This window comes from Stegostoma tigrinum, chromosome 25 (genome assembly GCF_030684315.1).
Source record: "Stegostoma tigrinum isolate sSteTig4 chromosome 25, sSteTig4.hap1, whole genome shotgun sequence".
NCBI classification, from domain to species: domain Eukaryota; kingdom Metazoa; phylum Chordata; class Chondrichthyes; order Orectolobiformes; family Stegostomatidae; genus Stegostoma; species Stegostoma tigrinum.
The window spans coordinates 24473457-24492810 of record NC_081378.1 but is presented as its reverse complement, the minus strand read 5'-3'; the positions used below and the strand labels follow the sequence as shown (position 1 = coordinate 24492810).

Below are 19354 nucleotides of genomic sequence, written 5' to 3'. Positions count from 1 at the left end.
GTTGTCGTTGCCAAATCATAGATGTTATTAATGTCTACTTCTCCGACTTGAGAGGATACGTTGACATGGAATGTTATGGTTTTGCTGCCCTTCACAGTAACCATTTAGGCTATCTGTACCCAGCTTTGAAACACCAAGTTGATGTTGAGGAGGTGGTACACCTCCTTGACAGCTTTGTTTGTGAGTCGCTGACTGCGCAGGACCCTGCTCAAGAATCGTTACAAAGTAGGAATTGTGCTCTCAGAACACTTGTGGCTCTTGGAAATATGTACATTTCCACCTTCCCACTACCCCTCCAACCCCCACCCCCCAGCCCCTCCCAGACATTTCTCGCAATTGATCTATGCAAATGTTTATTGGCAACCTTATGACCCCCGCTCCATCAACAAACTGATGTTTCCTTTCTTCCAGTGTGCAGCAAAATCTTCCAAAGCTTTGAACGTTCATGACAGTGGTTCCACAAACTTTTGCTTTAAGCATAGGTGAAGTAAGTCAAAAGCATTTGTGAACATTTGTACTGTCAACGACGAGCCCACCTTGCTTTATAACAATGGTTGCTTGTCTATGTATACATTGGTTAAAATCTAGTATCCTGGCATTGCATCAGGAAGTTCTGCCTGACATCATGGTAGTGTTTATTAACGATTCTTTGGGTGCATGCAGGGGCTGCACTTGTGTGCATGTCAGTACACCTGCTTCATCAATGACTATTGTTAAGTCTTAAACTATCACATGAGGATGCTTGCTGATCTTTCTAAGTCAGAAAGACTTAGAGGCATTAAGGGCATGTGTTACGTGAGATCAATGTTAGCAAGATCAGCATTATTTGAGGTTAGACAGCCTATTTGCCAGTCTAATAACAGCCGTGAATAAACTGTTTCTGGACCTGCTGGATGCGTGTGCTCAGGCTTCTGTATCTTCTGCCTCATGGAAGAGGTTGTAGGAGAGCATCACCAGGTCTCTGATGTTGGCAGCCTTTCCACAGCAGAGAGCTATGTAAATGGAGTTTATGGATGGAGGGTTGGCTTCCGTGATGGTTTGAATATGCACCCCACCTTCTGTAGTTTCTTGGGTAGAGCAGTTGCTGTACCAGGCCATTATGCATTCAGACAGTATGCTTTCAATGGTGCATATATAGAAGTTAGTGAGGGACCTTATGGACATGTCAAATTTCCTGAGCTGCCTGAGGAAGAAGAGGCATTGTTGTGCCTTCTTGACTGATGCAACTAAGTTGGAAATTGAGGACAGATCATCAGTTATCGTCACTTGAGGAACATGATGCTCTCTACCCCCTCAACCTCAGATCTTTTGATATAGATGGGGGTATGATGTTCTTCTGTCTGAAGTCAATGATCAGTTCTTTAGTTTTGCTGATGTTGAGAGAGAGAGAGGTTGTTCTAATTGCAACACAACACAAAGCCCTCTATCACCCTCTGTATTTTGACTTGTCGTTGTTGGGTATCCATCCCATTAAAGTGGTGCCATCAGTGAACTTGTAGATGGCATTCATTCAGAATTTGTACTCCCATGACTGTGGTGCCAGTAGGGGGCTAAGGATGCATCCCTGAGGATCTCCAGTCTTGAGTGTTTATTGTAGAGGAGGTGCAGCTACCTATCATCACTGATTGCACATGTGTCAGTTGATGTCTGCCTCTAACTAGAGAAAAATTGCCCATTTTTCCTTAACAGTCAAAAGTGTTACATCCACCTCAATCAACATTGGGTTGCCATTGACCAGAATCAGAACTTGACCAGTCGTGAGTTCTATGATTACAAGAAAAGGTCGGAGTTTAGGAATTCTGTGGTAAGAAACCTCCTGATTTCCCAACGCATCTACAAGTCACCAGTGAGGCGTTGGTGAGCATAGCTTCAATAAGAAGCTTGATCCCATTGAGGAAAAGGCAGTCCATGTCATTGGCACCCCATCCACCGTCTTCAATATTCATTCACTTTATGACCAATACATAGTAGTGTATACCATCTACACAATGTGTGACCGAAACTCAACAAGGCTCCTTCGACCCATAAATCCCACAATCTCTACCATCTAGAAGCACCAGGATAAACACTGCAATATGCTGAAGGTATGCACTAACGGTATGCCTAAGTGTGGTTTAATTGTTAGAGATCAAAGGATTATTTTACTAAGAGGAAGGGTAAGGTTTTTACTTACTTTCTAATCAAGTCTTTCACTGATCTTGTGTCTTACCTCTGGAGTAATTGGAATGAACCCAGTTTCCACATCACAGCAGCCTCTTCTTTTGAAGACAATGGGAGCAATCTCTGTTTACAATGAGTAGATGCTGAAGCTCCCAAATGCCTAGTAGGTTGTTCAAGATGCCATGCTGTATGTTGGAGAGAAAAGATTGAAAAGATCTAGCTTCAGTTATCTAAAAGATTCTGGGAGATTCCTCCTCACGCAGCCAGAAGTAAGAAGAATTATCGGAATAGATTTTGTTACTTGGAGTGGATTTGAAGAGCTCTTCAAAAATTGAAGTGTCAGGAGATATTCGCTCTAAGCTACTACTGTGCAAAATGGAAAAAGAGGAAACTGTTGGAGGCTGAGAGAAACTGCTTCCTATAAGGACAATAATTTGTACACAGGGTGATGTGTGATGAAAAATAAAGGTCATGTCTTTTTATTCTTGAGCTTTTTAATAGGGTAGACTGAAAAGAGAGATTAGCAAGGATGGCTGCATGTTTTGAAAGTAAAGAATTTGTGACTTGTTGTGAAACCTGTTTATGTAGCTGTGGGTTGCAGAAATCTGCAGACAAACTGGAGCTGCGGGGTTGTTTACAAGTGAAGCTGTTTGGTTTGTGGAGTAGGTACAGCTTATCAATGGCAAAAGTCTTCTGTCGATCAACAACTGTGGTTGTCCTATAGCTGAAGATTGAACAGGATAGAAGGAACAGGAAAAGGCCATTCAGCCCCTTGAGCTTGCCTCATTATTGAATGAGGTTATGGCTGTTCTGTGGCCTAACCCATTTACCTGCCTTTGTCTTTTATCCCTTTATGCCTTTTGTTTAACAAGAAGTTATCTATCTCTGATATAAAATTAACAACTGACCCAGCATCTACAGCTATTTGTGGAAGTGAGTTCCAAACATCTACCACTCTTTTGTGTTTAGGAGTACTTCATGTCATCTTCCCTGAACGGTCTGGCTCTAATTCTTGGACTATGCCCCCAAGTTGTAGAGTCCTCAACCAGTGGAAATAGTTTATCTTTATCTACATAGTCTTTTCCTGTTGTTGTTAGCTCTTGAAGCTTGTCATACCAGAAGTGAAACTAGCAACTTTGCAGTCAGCCACTTCAAACCTGAGAAAATCAGCTTGTCATTCCTTCACCAATTACTACAAATTGTGATTTTGAATTGGATAACACAGAAGCCAGATCGGTGAGCCAACCAACCTCAACGCCCCCAACCCGAGTTACAAATCTACATCAAAACCTTAGAGCCATAGTACCTGTGATGTCACTGCCAGTGATTGGTGCCATCCCACCTACCTTCCCAGACCCACTCCTCCTTTCTCTATTTATTCCTGAGCTCCCTTCCCCCAAACCCATTTTCTGAAGAAGGGTCCAGACCCTGAACATCCACTTTACTGCTCTTCTGATGCTGCCTGGCCTGCTGTGTTCATCCAGCTCCACACTGTATTTTGTCTGACTCAAACAGCTGCCGTTTTTTCTATCTCTGCAGGATGTTTGTCGTAGTTTTGATTCTTGTTGTTGGACTCTTGTTGGGGTCCAGGGCTATGGGATTATTGTTGCTGTGGGTGAAGGATGGTTCTTGGTGAAGTGATAGAGAGCTAGTGAGATGGTGAGGGAGCGGCAGCAACAACTACATCTGGATAACAAAGTGTGGAGCTGGATGAACACGGCAGGCCAAGCAGCATCTCAGGAGCACAAAAGCTGACGTTTCGGGCCTAGACCCTTCATCAGAAAAGCCCGAAACGTCAGCTTTTGTGCTCCTGAGATGCTGCTTGGCCTGCTGTGTTCATCCAGCCCCACACTTTGTAATCATGGATTCTCCAGCGTCTGCAGTTCCCACTATCTCTGATAACACAACATCTGGTTCTGGTTCCAGTGCAGTATGGCTTTAATAGCTCTGACTTCCTTTTCAAGTACGTTGGCAGAAGATACATCAGTGCTGGAAATGACTCCCAATTCTGCCAGTTTAAAAATGGGAATTGCCGTGAATGGGGGTGGGATTTCTCCTTTCTGTGTTAATCTTGATGAAAATCCATGCTGTTGCCTAGTCAATAGTGCTTTTATTTATTTGTTGTGTATGTTTTAGAAAGTAAAATATTGACATTAACTTCCAGTTAATAGTTGAAATAAAATTTTATTTTTAGAAATATTGGGTCTCCATAGAAGTTGTAATCATGAACTTTGATTGTTCCAGCATTGGCATTCTCCTTCTCAGGTTTTCAATGCTGCTTTGTCCCGAGAAGATACTGCTTGTTTGGCTAATACTAATAGGCAGATTTATGACTTTGAAACTAAAATTTGGTTTTGTCAGTTATTTTTCTAAAAAACATTTTATAACAGGTTATCTGATTTAATTATAATTTGTCAGTTTTGACTAATTGCAAAAGTATATCTTCAGTTTGTTGTTTGGTTTCAAAACAAAATTTAAGAATTCTGGAAGTCTGATATCAAAGTTCTGCTGTAAATCTTTGCTTTGTAACATAGTAGATGAGCTGAGCTGATGAAACACTGCCAGAAGAGCAAGGTTAATTATGAAAATTGTTGAAACTAAGACATTTTTATTATTTTAAAATAACTTTAAATTGTTGGGAAAATTGTTTAATATTTCTTTTAGCATAAATAATTTCTCGGAGTTTGTCTTTGATGCTTTCATTTCAACTCATGTCTTAATAAACCTGAACTGATTTTGTAGCTTGAGGGATGTTAGTTTGCTATTTGACTATCAGTCAAAAGAAATACTCCATTCCTTCCTGTGTGTATGTAAGGGAAGGTAAAGTTGCCATAGTTCTGACAGACCATAGGCTGCTCTCTCATTAGAGAGAGACGATTGGTGGTGGTTTAACATGTAGGTCACCACACCTTGGGTAAGGTTGAGAAAGTAGGACCCTCGTTGTGACCTCAGCCAGTATGGTAACTGAACCAGCACTGTTGGTGTTACTCTGCTTTGCTAACAGCCCAGCCAACTGAGATAAACATTTAATTATTTGCAGTGGCCTTATCCCAAATTTGAAATGCTCTATAAGATACTAAGTACTGAGGTGATTGGATGGTTACTATCCTGTACCAGCAGAGAGGATTATTTTCTTTTCAGCCCTTTCTGCTAATAACCTAGGTGCCTGATACATCAGTGTAATTTATCATGGTTTCTGTAGCCAGAGATAAGATGGAAAGCATTCTTGCCAAGCCTGTCGTTAGGGTAGAAATACAAGGTAGCTGAAGTAATTAGTGCCTCCTGCATTAAAACATAGAAAATGGGAACATGTGTACACCATTCAGTTCATCCAACTCAGTACCCTGTTCCCACTTTCTCCTTGTACCCGCTGACCCTTTTAGCCTTAATAACTATATTCAACTCCTTGGAAGCATTCATTGTTTAGGCCTCAATCACTTTCTGTGGTACACAATTCCACAGGCAGTGTAAATGAATCATCATCCCAGATATTTGATTTTTTTTTTGAAAAAAGTAACCTGCACATTATTTTTAAAAAAAATCTATTTATGGATCGCTGAGTTCATTTATTCATTATCACCCTACCTAATATTAGGACTGCATCCCTGTAGAATCATAAGATCAAATAGTGCAGAACAGGGTTGTTTGGCTCACCTGTATCTGCTTTGTCTCTGTCAAAAAAACATTCCAGTTGGTCCTGCATCCTCACTTGTTTCCAAAAACATCATGATTCTTTCTCCTTCAAGAATTGAAATTGTGAACTCCTGTTCCTATGTATAAGATAATACTTCCACACATTGTTTCATGATACCTCAGCTGCCACTATTCTGTTTCTTTTGGCCATTTCTGCTTCACAGTTCACTCTTTCATTCCTCAATTCTAGGACCATTGGTAATATAAAGAAGTGAGTTCTGAAAGGAATAAAATGCTTGCTATGTGCACCTGCTTATTTTACTTTTTGCTTTCTCTTGGTAAGTGGAATATGCTGTGTTTTTTTAATTTTAAAGTGATTTTTTAAAAAATCATTCATGGGTTGTGGGTATCACTAGCTGGACCAACATTTAGTCATTTACGTATGTATTTACACTACAGTTAAGTACTTATTTTCCATACTTTCCAGAACTTGATAATTCTGAGGTGAACGAAAGATTCAAGTTTAGCATTGTGACAAGAATTCCAGAGGTATGTGACCATCTCAAAGATGTTGTGTTCTCTCCATTTTACTTTTCGTAACTCTTCAGTGGTCCTTATATGTACAAAAATACAGTGAGAAAAGAGTATTCAGTCAATGAGACCTGTTTCTGTTGCTAGCCATGTATGATCTATTCTATCATATCTCTAACTCATCTGGATTCTGAGATGGCATCCTAGATAAATTCCATCTATTCTTCAATGTTAACATAAGTAGTTTCATCAGCCCTGAACATGTAATCATTGCTAGGATCTTGAAATACTTAGACTTCTGACTTAGCTTAGCTGGTAGCATTCTTGTGGAAATGTGGAGAAGAAAATACCTTGTACAACACTGAAAAAAGTATTGCTAAAGGGTAACTTCTATATAGTCAACTTTTTTGGAGTAACACATGTTTAAAATGTATTAAATGCTCAATAAAAGCACTTCCGAACTAATTTTATAAATCTGGATGTTTGTCACTTAACTTAGAACATAGAACAGTACAGCACAGTACAGGCCCTTCGGCCCACAATGTTGTGCCGACCTATTATCCTACTAAGGTCAATCTCCCCTGCATACGCTATATTTTACGATCCTCCATGTGCCTATCCAAGAGTCATTTAAAAGCCTCTAAAGTATCTGACTCCACTACCACTCCTGGCAGCACATTCCACATGCCCACCACACTCTATGAAGAACCTACCTCTGACATTTCCCCTATATCTTCCTCCAATCACTCTAAAATTATGCCCCCTCACAATAGTCATTTCCGCCCTGGGGAAAAAGTCTCTGGCTGTCTGCTCTATCTATGCTGCTCATCATTTTGTACACCTCTAACAAGTCACCTCTCATCCTCCTTTGTTCCAATGAAAAATGCCATAGCTCCCTCAACCTTTCCTGATAAGACCTGCCCTCCAGTCCAGGCAGCATCCTGGTAAATATCCTCTGCACCCTTTCTAAAGCTTCCATATCTTTTCTATAATGAAGTGACCAGAACTGAACACAATATTCCAAGTGTGGTCTAACCAGAGTTTTATGGAGCTGCGGCATAACTTCGTGGCTCTTAAACTCAATTCCCCTGCCAATGAAAGCCAACACACCATATGCCTTCTTCACAACCCTATCAACGTGGGTAGTAACTTTGATCTATGGACGTGAACCCAAGACCCCTCTGTTCCTCCATACTGCTGAGAATCCTGCCATTAACCCTGTATTCTGCATTCAAATTCAACCTTCTAAATGAATCACTTCACACTTTTCTGGATTGAATTCCATCTGCCACTTCTTTGCCCAGCTCTGCATCCTGTCAATGTCCCCTTGCAACCTATAACAGCTCTCCACACTGTCTACAACTCCACCAACCTTCATGCCATCGGCAAACTTACTAACTCACCCTTCCACTTTCTCATCCAAGTCATTTATAAAGATCACAAAGAGCAGAGGTCCCAGAACAGATCCCAGAACACCACTGGTCACCGAGCTCCAGACTGAATGCTTTCCATATTCTACTGTCCTCTGTCTTCTATTGGACAGCCACAATACTCCAAATGGCTCACAATACTCCAAATGTGATCTGACCAGAGCTTTCAAAGTCTCAGCCGTCATCTTTGCATTGAGAATAGGAGTTCGGTATGTCAAAACAGAACTATGGAAAAATAACAAACCTTCAATTAGCCAGAAACACCACCATGAAAATATAACCTGTCAAACAATTTAAAATGTCCATCCTTTCAAAAAAAGTCTTACACAAGAGATTATGTAAGATCCCAGCTGCTGAATAAATCGGGCAGCACGGTGGCGCAGTGGTTAGCACTGCAGCCTCTCAGTGCCAGGGACTTGGGTTCGATTCCAGCCTTGGGTGACTGTCTGTGTGGAGTTTGCACGTTCTCCCCGTGGCTATGTGGGTTTCCTCTGGGTGCTCCGGTTTCCTCCCACAATCCAAAGATGTGCAGGCTAGGTGGACTGGCCATGCAAAATAGCCCGTAGTGTTTAGGGGGTGTGTGGGTTATAGGAGGATGAGCCTGGGTGGGATGCTTCAAGGGGCAGCGTGGACTTGTTGGGCCAAAGGGCCTGTTTCCACACTGTAGGGAATCTAATCTAAATGTACAGAGAAATAAACTCCATTTCTACTGTGTATTAGAGCTAACTGATCAGGAACATAAAAAAAATGAAGCAATTGATGATTCTCTGCTGTGCACCATAGAGTGGGAGGATTCATGTTTTCAACTTGCAATTCTTTTAGGCATTTACAATCTCAATTAAAGTTTAGTGTAACTTTTCATCTAAAATTAAAATTTCTGCAAAATCATTGGATTAACATTGGTGATGTTCTTTATTGTAGACAATTGGACGGAAGATATGTCACCTCTGGGATCATCCAGTCTGTTCATCCTGTTTTGCAAGGATCCATGTGAAAACACTCCTTACTGAACTTTACACCCATCAGGTGAACAGTAAAATTTGTTTATGCATTCATAAGAATCTACTGTTTAACTTTTTGTTCAGTGTGCTACGTCCTGTCAATAGGTGTTTGTCATCATACTTGGAATCCAATTTGGACTGTTATGGGTGAACTTTGTTCTCCACCTATTGACTGCACATACATATGTACAATTCTGCACACTCATTGATATTGACATACGCGCAAACACAGTTACTTATTTGAAGGATGCATTGGACTTAGTAGCATCCAGAAAGTTTAGGCATAATTTGCCCATAGTGTCCAGGGATGTGCAGGCTAGGTGGGTTAGACATAGGGAATATGGGGTTACAGGGACAGGTTGGGGGTGGGTGGGTTTGGGTGAAGTGGACTTGTGGGCTAACTAGCCTGTTTCCACACTGCAGGGATTTTATGATTCTGTGATTATAACTTAACGGGTTTGGGAACCCCTCTCAAATGTTCAGGGCATTGCTGGCTAAAGTAGCAGTGCTAAATGGACCATAGGCATACAAATGCTGCTTGCTTAGTTGGACCAGTCTGACTTTGAGTTATATGAAGCTGGGTAAGAGAAGAATGTGAGCTACCAGTAAGGAATGAGTAACCGCAGGCTGGCTTGTCATCCAGCTGCAGTGTCTTAGATGGTTGCAATCATGATTTACATTGTGAAATCTGCAAAGAAGGATTAAATTGGTTCCCATCTTGCTTTGCAATTGTTGACTTGGTATGAGAGAGTCTGTCTACATGAAACTCACTGAGAATAGTGTTCAGAACATTTAATTTCTTGCTTTTTGTGAGAGGTGAATTTATGGTGAGGTTTAGGTCTGTTTTCTTCACTCTTGTCACCCAGTTGTAGTATTCCCAAGTAAGCTGCATGAACAACAATGCTTCCTCAGGCTCATCCTTGGCAAAATATTACTTCATTGGTCTTGCTTCCGATTTCAAGTTTAGTTGTTTGAATTTCTTTTCTGAATGTAATTGCCAACTAATGGAAAATTACAGGTGGTTCTGGTATTATTGCCTAATATCTAATAGTAGCTACTAAAATGTAATTCTTTGGTATTCTGAGGTTTATTTTGGGACTTGGGAATAACTTGGGTTAGAGTGAAAGGACAATTCATTATACATATGATATGACTTGAAAATGCTTGATTCTCTTCTAAAATGGCCAAATTGAATAAACAGAAGTTATTTAATCTGCAGAGGTGAAAATCCTGCCATGGACTATATGGGTTTTGCAGAAAAGAATTTAAGATTGTATGTATGTTTTCATAGATCATAGAATCCTTACAGTGTGGAAACAGGCCCTTCAGCCCAACAAGTCCACACCAACCCTCAGAGTATCCCACCCATGCCTATACACTGGTAACCCACTTAATCTACACATCCCTGAACATGACGGGCAATTTAGCATGGCCAATCCACCTAGCCTGCACATCTTTGGATTGTGGGAAGAAACTGGAGCACCTGGAGGAAACACAGGCAGATACAGGGGAGAACTTGCAAACTCCGCACAGTCGCCTGAGGGTGGAATTGAACCCAGGTCCTTAATGCTGGGAGGCAGCAGTGCTAACCACTGAGCCACCTTATGCTGATATCTTTTTTAATTTTTCAGAGATTGCAAGTTATAATTATTTCTTATTTTAACGTTGTTGCTCTTTGATCTGTACATACAGAAGCCCAGAACATTCAAATCTTAAATAATTAGAATGTTAGGAATTGATGTCTGCTTAATTTGGCTTAGTGCTCACAAGTGTAGGACAAATGTGTCGACACATTAATCAGTTGGCAGTGTAATTTGTACCATAATTTACTTTGACTGAAAGATAGAAAATAATACTTTAAATCCTGATATTTGACAGCCATGTGCTTTTTGCATTGACTTAACTGAAGTAGCTATTTTAATATTTATTTATAAATTTGTAACCAAACAAGTTCTTGAGACAGTTAAAATGCACTAGTAACTTTCTTTTTTGGATCAATTTCTTTTCAGAAATCAAGAGATTTTTCCATAAGAGAGCAGGCTCCATTTGAGTCTGAATTTTTGCCACTGACTTACCTAACCAGGGTCTTAACAGAGGTAGAGGAACAAGGTAAGGATAACTCCACGTAAAAAAAGCAAAATACTGAGGTTGCTAGAAAAAAAAATTGTCAAGTAATATTTATGGTGAGAGAAGTGAAGTTAACATCTAGTGTTGGATATGGAATATTTGCAGAATTTTTAGTTTTTGTATGATTTACATGATTTAATCTAACCTCCTGAAAATATATGCTCATCTCTTTTTTTTTTGTTAAGAAGTCAACAATCAAGGTCTCCTGTTTAACAGTAGAAGCTTCCTATGCAAGTTTTATATTTATTTAGGTTGTTAATTAAATTAAAATTTCAATCCAAGAATGTGGAATAAATGTGAGGGATGTGTGCAGCCAGTTAATAACTTTAAGCTGCAATTTATATTTAAGGTTGGATATGACTTATAGAACATAGAACAATACAGTGCTCTTATGATTGATTACTTCTCTGATTTGCATTGCTTCTGTATCTACAAGGATAAAATTGCCTCACTTCTGTCCTCTGATAACTAAGATTTACACTTGACAATGAAATTGATGCTGTTTTACCTAAAATTTCACCAACTGGTCCAACTTTAGGACTGAAGTAATTTGCAATCGAATAAAACTATATCATATCTTTAGGATGTCTGATAGTGCTAATAATCAGTTTAATTACTTTTGAAATGTAGCCACGTATCCAAGAAATGTGATAGCTGATTGCAAAGGTCAAGGTTCCACAAAGGGAGAGAAAAACATGGTTTATCTGTTTTTTTTCTTTTGCGATGTCATTTCATTGACGTGTGTTAGCTAGAGTATCAGGAGAACATACTCGTTTCACATTGAGCATTTAGAATTCCTAATCTCACCTGAACAGGCAGCAGAACCCTGTTTTGACATCTCCTCATTCAAAAGATAACCTTGTCTGCATTGCAATATTCAATATTGTGCTTGAATGTCTCCCTACGTTTTATATATGAATCCTGGACTAAATATTGAATTGTTTAGATATTAATAATTTTTTAAAGAAACCATTTTGAGATGGAGAATATATTTTCACTGCTTATCTTGAAAATATTGAATGTATCCCCCTTGGTGTGCTGTTCTCACATCCCAAATACGTCAAAGATCTGAGCAAAGACAGAATCTGTGCATTCTGTTGTAAAACGTTATATTAACATTACAGACAAAGTAATTTCATTTCACAAATACAAATGTATTTATCTCTTCAGATAGTACAGATCTCAAGGTTTCCTCATCATGCTAGTCTAAAGGTTGACTGAATAAATCACTCTAACAGCTTTCTGACTCTTGCTGTCTAGGGTCACACAGATGTGGGTGAGCACTGGAAACAGCACACTAAAATGGGTTGTTGTCTCCTCTTCTGAAAGCAATGAAAATAAAACCTTATTTTGTCCCTGACCACGAGGACAAGTACACAACTGCTTATAAACTTTATTCTATGCTGTTGTGTTAAACAGCAGATTCCCAAAAAACCTACCCAAATTCTAGAATGATCCCCATGGATTGGATGGCAGCAAATCTAACCTCTTTGTTCAAGAAAGCAGGAAGAGAGGAACCTGACCAGTTGTGAGGAAAATGCTGGAATCTGTTCAGGATATGGTAACCGAATACTTGGGAAGTTGTGGTATGATCAGGCAGAGTCAACATGATTTCATCACAAGAATAACATGGTTGGTTTATGTGTTTCTTTTTGAGAATGTAACTATCAAGGTACAAAGCAAGAACCGATGGTCATGTATCTCAATTTTTCTGAAGATATTCTAGAAGGTGCCACTGAAAAACACTATTACACAAGATTAGGGATCTGGAATTTGGAGTAACACATTAGCATAACTATCATCTCCTCCAATACAATATAAATATTTATTTTCCCCTTAAATTTGTATTCTTGCAAGTTATCCTGATGAATATAAGATGAAAATCTGTCCTTTCTCAGCAGTACCCAAGTTTAGAAGATTTCTGGTGATCTGGTTGAACCATGTCAGCTCCTGTAAGAATTTTATATTTTGATAGCCTGTTTTTCCTTGTTAAAGAGTCTAGCAGGACTGGATTTTTATCCTGTGTTTGACGAAATGCGAGTCAGGCAGTTCTCAATTTCACCAACCTGGATCCATCATTTCTTCCCATACCCATCATTATTTTTATCCTAGATAATAAAATGTGAGGCTGGATGAACACAGCAGGCCAAGCAGCATCTCAGGAGTGCTCCTGAGATGCTGCTTGGCCTGCTGTGTTCATCCAGCCTCACATTTTATTATCTTGGAATTCTCCAGCATCTGCAGTTCCCATTATCTCTGATATTATTTTTATCCTGTTGAGACATGGTCAGGTAACATTCACAATTCTATGTCCTGAGACAGAATGAAAAATACAGGTTCTGGGCTAGGTAGTTAGAAAGCCTGCTTGGGTTCTTGAGATGTCAGCCCAGCTCTCTCAGGAGAAGGTGGAGGAGGGGGCATGAAATGACATTAGGAGTGTAAGTGCTAAATGCATGATGCCAGGAAGTGAGAGAGACAGTTTACTTCAGGGGATGATGTCTGGTGTAGGAACCATTTGGAATGGCTCTGCATGAATCTGAGGCATCATCAATGTGAGATCAGGTCCAGCGATGTATAAAGTTCAAGTAGGTGGGACAGTCCTGAACAAGCATGTGGACCATATGATAGCTGCAAACAGTGTGGGAGTAAAATGTGCCTGGCTCCTCAGCAACAGTGTGGGAGTAAAATGTGCCTGGCTCCTCAGCAGTCTTTCCGACTGTTCTGGAAACTGTGGGTTCTTCTCTCCATTAAGTGTTGAAGGTACCTTGGAATTTGAGATAAACACAGCAGATATCACTGTCTCAACTAGGCAAGATTTAGGGAGCATAGGATGGGGAAGGAAACTACATACTACATTAGAAATGTGGAGCCTATTCAAGGAAAAGCTCCTGTGTCCTAGATAAGTATGTACCTGTCAGGCAGGGAGGAAGCTGTAGAGCGCGGGAGCTGTGGTTTACGAAGAAAGTGGAATCTCTGGTCAAGAGGAAGAAGAAGGCTTATGTTAGGATGAGATGTGAAGGCTCAGTTAGGGCGCTTGAGGGCTACGAACTAGCCAGGAAAGACCTAAAGAGAGCTCAGAAGAGCCAGGAGGAGACATAAGTTGTTGGCGGATAGGATCAGGGTAAACCCTAAGGCTTTCTATAGATATTTAAGGAATAAAAGGATGAAGAAAGTAAGATTAGGACCAATCAAGGATAGTAGTGGGAAGTTGTGTGTGGAGTCAGAGGAGATAGGGGAAGCGCTAAATGAATATTTTTCAACAGTATTCACTCTAGAAAATGACAATGTTGTCGAGGAGAATACTGAGATACAGGCTACTAGACTAGGTGGGATTGAGGTTCACAAGGAAGAGGTATTAGAAATCCTACAGAGTGTGAAGATAGATACGTCCCCTGGGCCGGATGGGATTTATCCTAGGATCCTCTGGGAAGCTGGGGAGGAGATTGCCGAGCCTTTGGCATTGATCTTTAACTCGTCATTGTCTACAGGAATAGTGCCAGACGAAAGGAGGATAGCAAACGTGGTTACCCTGTTCAAGAAGGGGAGTAGAGACAACCCTGGTAATTATAGACCAGTGAGCCTTACCTCAGTTGTTGGTAAAGTGTTGGAAAAGGTTATAAGGGATAGGATTTACAATCATCTAGAAAAGAATAAATTGATTAGGGATAGTCAGCACGGTTTTGTGAAGGGTAGGTCGTGCCTCACAAACCTTATTGAGTTCTTTGAGAAGGTGACCAAACAGGTAGATGAGAGTAAACTGGTTGATGCGGTGTATATGGATTTCAGCAAGGTGTTCAATAAGGTTCCCCACAGTAGGCTATTGTACAAAATGCGGAGGAATGGGATTGTGGGAGATATAGCAGTTTGGATTGGAAATTGGCTTGCTGAAAGAAGACAGAGGGTGGTAGTTGATGGGAAATGTTCATCCTGGAGACCAGTTACTAGTGGTGTACCGCAAGGGTCGGTGTTGGGTCCACTGCTGTTTTGTCATTTTCATAAATGACCTAGATGAGGGCGTAGAAGGATGGGTTAGTAAATTTGCAGATGACACTAAGGTCGGTGGAGTTGTGGATAGTGACGAAGGATGCTGTAGGTTACAGAGAGACGTAGATAAGCTGCAGAGCTGGGCTGAGCGGTGGCAAATGGAGTTTAATGCAGACAAGTGTGAGGTGATGCACTTTGGTAGGAGTAACCGGAATGCAAAGTACTGGGCTAATGGTAAGATTCTTGGTAGTGTAGATGAGCAGAGAGATCTCGGTGTACACAGATCCTTGAAAGTTGCCACCCAGGTTGACAGGGCTGTTAAGAAGGCATACAGTGTTTTAGCTTTTATTAATAGAGGGATCGAGTTCCGGAACCATGAGGTTATGCTGCAGCTGTACAAAACTCTGGTGTGGCCGCACTTGGTGTATTGTGTACAGTTCTGGTCACCGCATTATAAGAAGGATGTGGAAGCTTTGGAAAGGGTGCAGAGGAGATTTACTAGGATGTTGCCTGGTATGGAGGGAAGGTCTTACAAGGAAAGGCTGAGGGACTTGAGGCTGTTTTCATTAGAGAGAAGGTTGAGAGGTGACTTAATTGAAACATATAAAATAATCAGAGGGTTAGATAGGGTGGATAGGGAGAGCCTTTTTCCTAGGATGGTGACGGCGAGCACGAGGGGGCATAGCTTTAAATTGAGGGGTGAAAGATATAGGACAGATGTCAGAGGTAGTTTCTTTACTCAGAGAGTAGTAAGGGAATGGAACGCTTTGCCTGCAACGGTAGTAGATTCGCCAACTTTAAGTACGTTTAAGTTGTCATTGGATAAGCATATGGACGTACATGGAATAGTGTAGGTTAGATGGGCTTCAGATCGGTATGACAGGTCGGCATGACATCGAGGGCCGAAGGGCCTGTACTGTGCTGTAATGTTTATATGTTCTATGTCCTGCCTGATGAAGAAAATTAATTTCTTCAGAGACACTGTGTTACACGCTGCATGTTTCAGAGGCAGAGTTAGAAGAACCTGATCTGGTGCTAAAACACACCAGGAACTGGCCTATGCCCTCAGACTCAAGGTGGGGAAGGATGTAGTGATTGTAATGAGATCTGCCAGTTGGACCTCATAAAATGAGTTCCCTGATTTGGGGCTGTTAATCTGATCCAATCAGGGAGCTCAAACTGACAGATAAGAACAGGAGTGTCAGTCATCCTTTTCACTCTGAGAGCCAGCTCTGAGGGAGCTGGATCAGTATTAAGGACTCTCCATATGTAAATGAAGGGTGAGTGGTGGCAGAATACCGGCCTCTTGTGGAATTATTTCAACCAATACTTAATAACCTCTTAAAACTGTCAATTAAATTGTACATTAAAATTACCCACTTGAGTAAGTGCTTTATTAGCTTTTGAAACTCAACTAAACCTTCATAATGGCTTCAGCTGTTCAAATGGACCATTATAGCTCTGGTCGCTTTAAAGCCTATTGAAAGTGAAAACTAGGTATTTTTCCAAAGCTACACCAGATGGTTTTCACCTGAATGCAGACTAGAAGCAGGTCAGTTTATTCCCAAGTTTAAAGCTTTGTGGATTTTGAAAGATTACACTTCAGATTATAACACGAGTTTCCAGACACTACTTTTCTCTAATTTTGAATGATTAGTAGAAATGGATGAAAAAGCTCAAATGGGTCACCACCTTTAGACAATGCTTATCATTGTAATGGTCAACAGCCTGCCTGTTCAGAGAAAAAAGCCCTACGGTGAACCACTGCTGTTATAACATATCTAATGTATACATCTACATCATTTTTTTAATAATGGCTGCCAAAACCTGCTCCTGATTTAATTCTGTGGGAAATTAAGGAAAATTTTACCTAGTCCTGTCAATTGTAATCCCAACATCACAAACAGTACTTGTGGGATTGCAACTTAATCCTTTTTCCACCTTTGAAATTTGTCGGGGCTCTTTTAAACTGGGATATTGAAATTTCCAATTTGACTTTTGCCAATTCTGACACACGTTTCCAATTTTTTTTTTAAGGATACGAAGGTCCAGCCTATAAACTCTGGTATCTTGGACAGAAATGTAGAGAAATGTCTTCATTCAGAGGTTGTGAATGACTTTCCAAAAGGCGTGTGTATATTCAATACAGATATCAATAGAATATAGGGCACTAAGATACTTGATGGATGTGAAGATATGGTTTAATTAGACTTTTACACCCTATGTTTATGGAATAACAGAGCAAGCTTGAAGAACCTTTGGCTTGATGCTGATCTTATTTCTTGTGTTCTTATAACCCGTGCCTGTAACACTGTCCCTGGTTGTGCTGAGGAACTTGTCACAATTATGTGATGAGTAACTAATCTTTTGATTAAACTGTATACTTATGCTAGACTCCATCAGGCTTCACTAAGTGTATTTCACTAGTCTAGACTTAATGATTGTATTTTATTTCTCTTTGCAGCATTAAATCGGTTAGAAGAGTCCGAAAATGTGGATGCAAAATTTGTGGAAGAAATAGCACTGAAGCAGACATTAACATTCCTGGGTCTTGAAAATAAGTAGAAATGTCAAGGATAGATTAAAGGGAAAACATCCATACTGATATTTATCGAGAGTTAATAACTGTCAAGGGATATGATTTTTTGGTTATTTGCCACATGTATAAAAGCAGAAATGCCAAGATACACTAATTAACCGGAAGAAGTTACCCTCCTCCCTCCGGACCAACCTCAGGGAATCTCTCTCCCGTTGCAACTCTCTTGTAATCTCTTCGGCCTTGAAACTACTCGACCATGTCCTGAAGCAAACCAAGTACCACAGCCACATCACCTTCCTCAGCACCCGCCTAGGGAACTGGATCATCCCCAATGGACTACTGTCTACATTCAAGCCTTCCCAATTAGGCCCCAACCGTGACCACCTCTACACCCAGAATATTCAGACCCTTCAGAAGCGGTTCTCCCTGCGAGTCCTGAAACAGACACTCGCAGCCATGCGCCGGCACCTCCAGACACTGCAATCCAGCCTGCCCCAGCTCAGAGCCTCCCTCTCCCAGACCTGCAAAGGACCCCTGCTGTTTTTTCTCCTCCGCAGGATCCACAAACTGAACACCCAGTTTCACTCAACTTTACTGGACACCAAAAATCGTAAGTACAACAAACTCACTGGCCCCTGCCACCCACAAGAGGATTCCTGCGCCTCCCAAATCCCGAGTCTGTCCCTACCCCTCCCCCACCATGCACCCGCCGCCATTGACCATGAGGACACGGCCGGAGACCCCACCGATGACGTCACATCCGCCTCCGCCGGCCACACCACTTCTGGGACCGCTGCTGCAGTCACCGCCTCCACTTCCAGTCACAACACCCCACACACCACCCTCCCCGCAGCTGCTGCCGCCCATCCCGATCCTCCAACCGCCGACGGAACCCGGCCCACGGCCGACGGAACCCCGCCCACGGCCGACGGGCTCATCACTCCGCCCACAACCTCCACAGCCAGCAACCCCAGAGGAGACAGCCACACTGAACCCTGCCGCATCTTCACCATCCCCCCAGACCTCCCACTGACTGAGGACGAACGGTCAGCCCTAAGCAAGGGGCTCACCTTTGTCCCCCTACAACCACACATCAACGAATACCAGTCACGATTGGACATAGAACAGTTTTTCCGCCGCCTTTGCCTCCACGCCTACTTCTTCAACCGGGAACCTAACCCTCCCTCCACTGACCCCTTCACCCGCTTCCAACACAAGTCCTCCTCCTGGACACCACCCCCAGGCATACTACCCTCCCTCGACCTCTTCATCTCCAACTGCCGTCGAGACATTAACCGCCTCAACCTCTCCACCCCTCTCACCCACTCCAACCTCTCCCTCCGCTCCAACCCCAACCTCGCCATCAAACCCGCAGACAAGGGTGGCGCACTGACCTCTACATCGCCGAGGCCAGACGCCAACTCTCCGACACCACCTCCTACCGCCCTCTCGATCATGACCCCACACTCGAGCACCAAACATCATCTCCAACACCATTCATGACCTCATCACCTCATGGGACCTCCCACCCACAGCCTCCGACCTCATTGTTCCCCAACCCCGCACGGCCCGTTTCTATCTCCTTCCCAAAATCCACAAACCTGCCTGCCCTGGTCGACCCATCGTCTCAGCCTGCTCCTGCCCCACCGAACTCATCTCCACCTATCTGGACTCCATTTTCTCCCCTTTGGTCCAGGAACTCCCCACCTACGTCTGTGACACCACCCACGCCCTCCACCTCCTCCAGGACTTCTAATTCCCTGGCCCCCAACACCTCATTTTCACCATGGACGTCCAGTCCCTATACACCTGTATTCCGCATGCAGATGGCCTCAAGGCCCTCCGCTTCTTCCTGTCCCGCAGGCCCGACCAGTCCCCCTCCACCGACACCCTCATCTGCCTAGCCGAACTCGTCCTCACCCTCAACAACTTCTCTTTCGATTCCTCCC

The 19354-nt window shown here is 42.0% G+C and overlaps 1 protein-coding gene across 1 annotated transcript in view; it reads left to right on the top strand.

The window, feature by feature from the left end:
• The window catches only part of gsap (gamma-secretase activating protein), a 92290-nt gene extending 74846 nt beyond the window's left edge, over positions 1-17444 (top strand). The window contains exons 28-31 of the mRNA XM_059654791.1: positions 6281-6342; positions 8676-8780; positions 10765-10864; positions 17331-17444. Of these exons, the coding sequence (XP_059510774.1) occupies positions 6281-6342; positions 8676-8780; positions 10765-10864; positions 17331-17431 (368 nt within the window). The 3' untranslated portion in view covers positions 17432-17444. The remainder of the gene's footprint in view (positions 1-6280; positions 6343-8675; positions 8781-10764; positions 10865-17330) is intronic.
• Positions 17445-19354: the final 1910 nt, after the last annotated feature.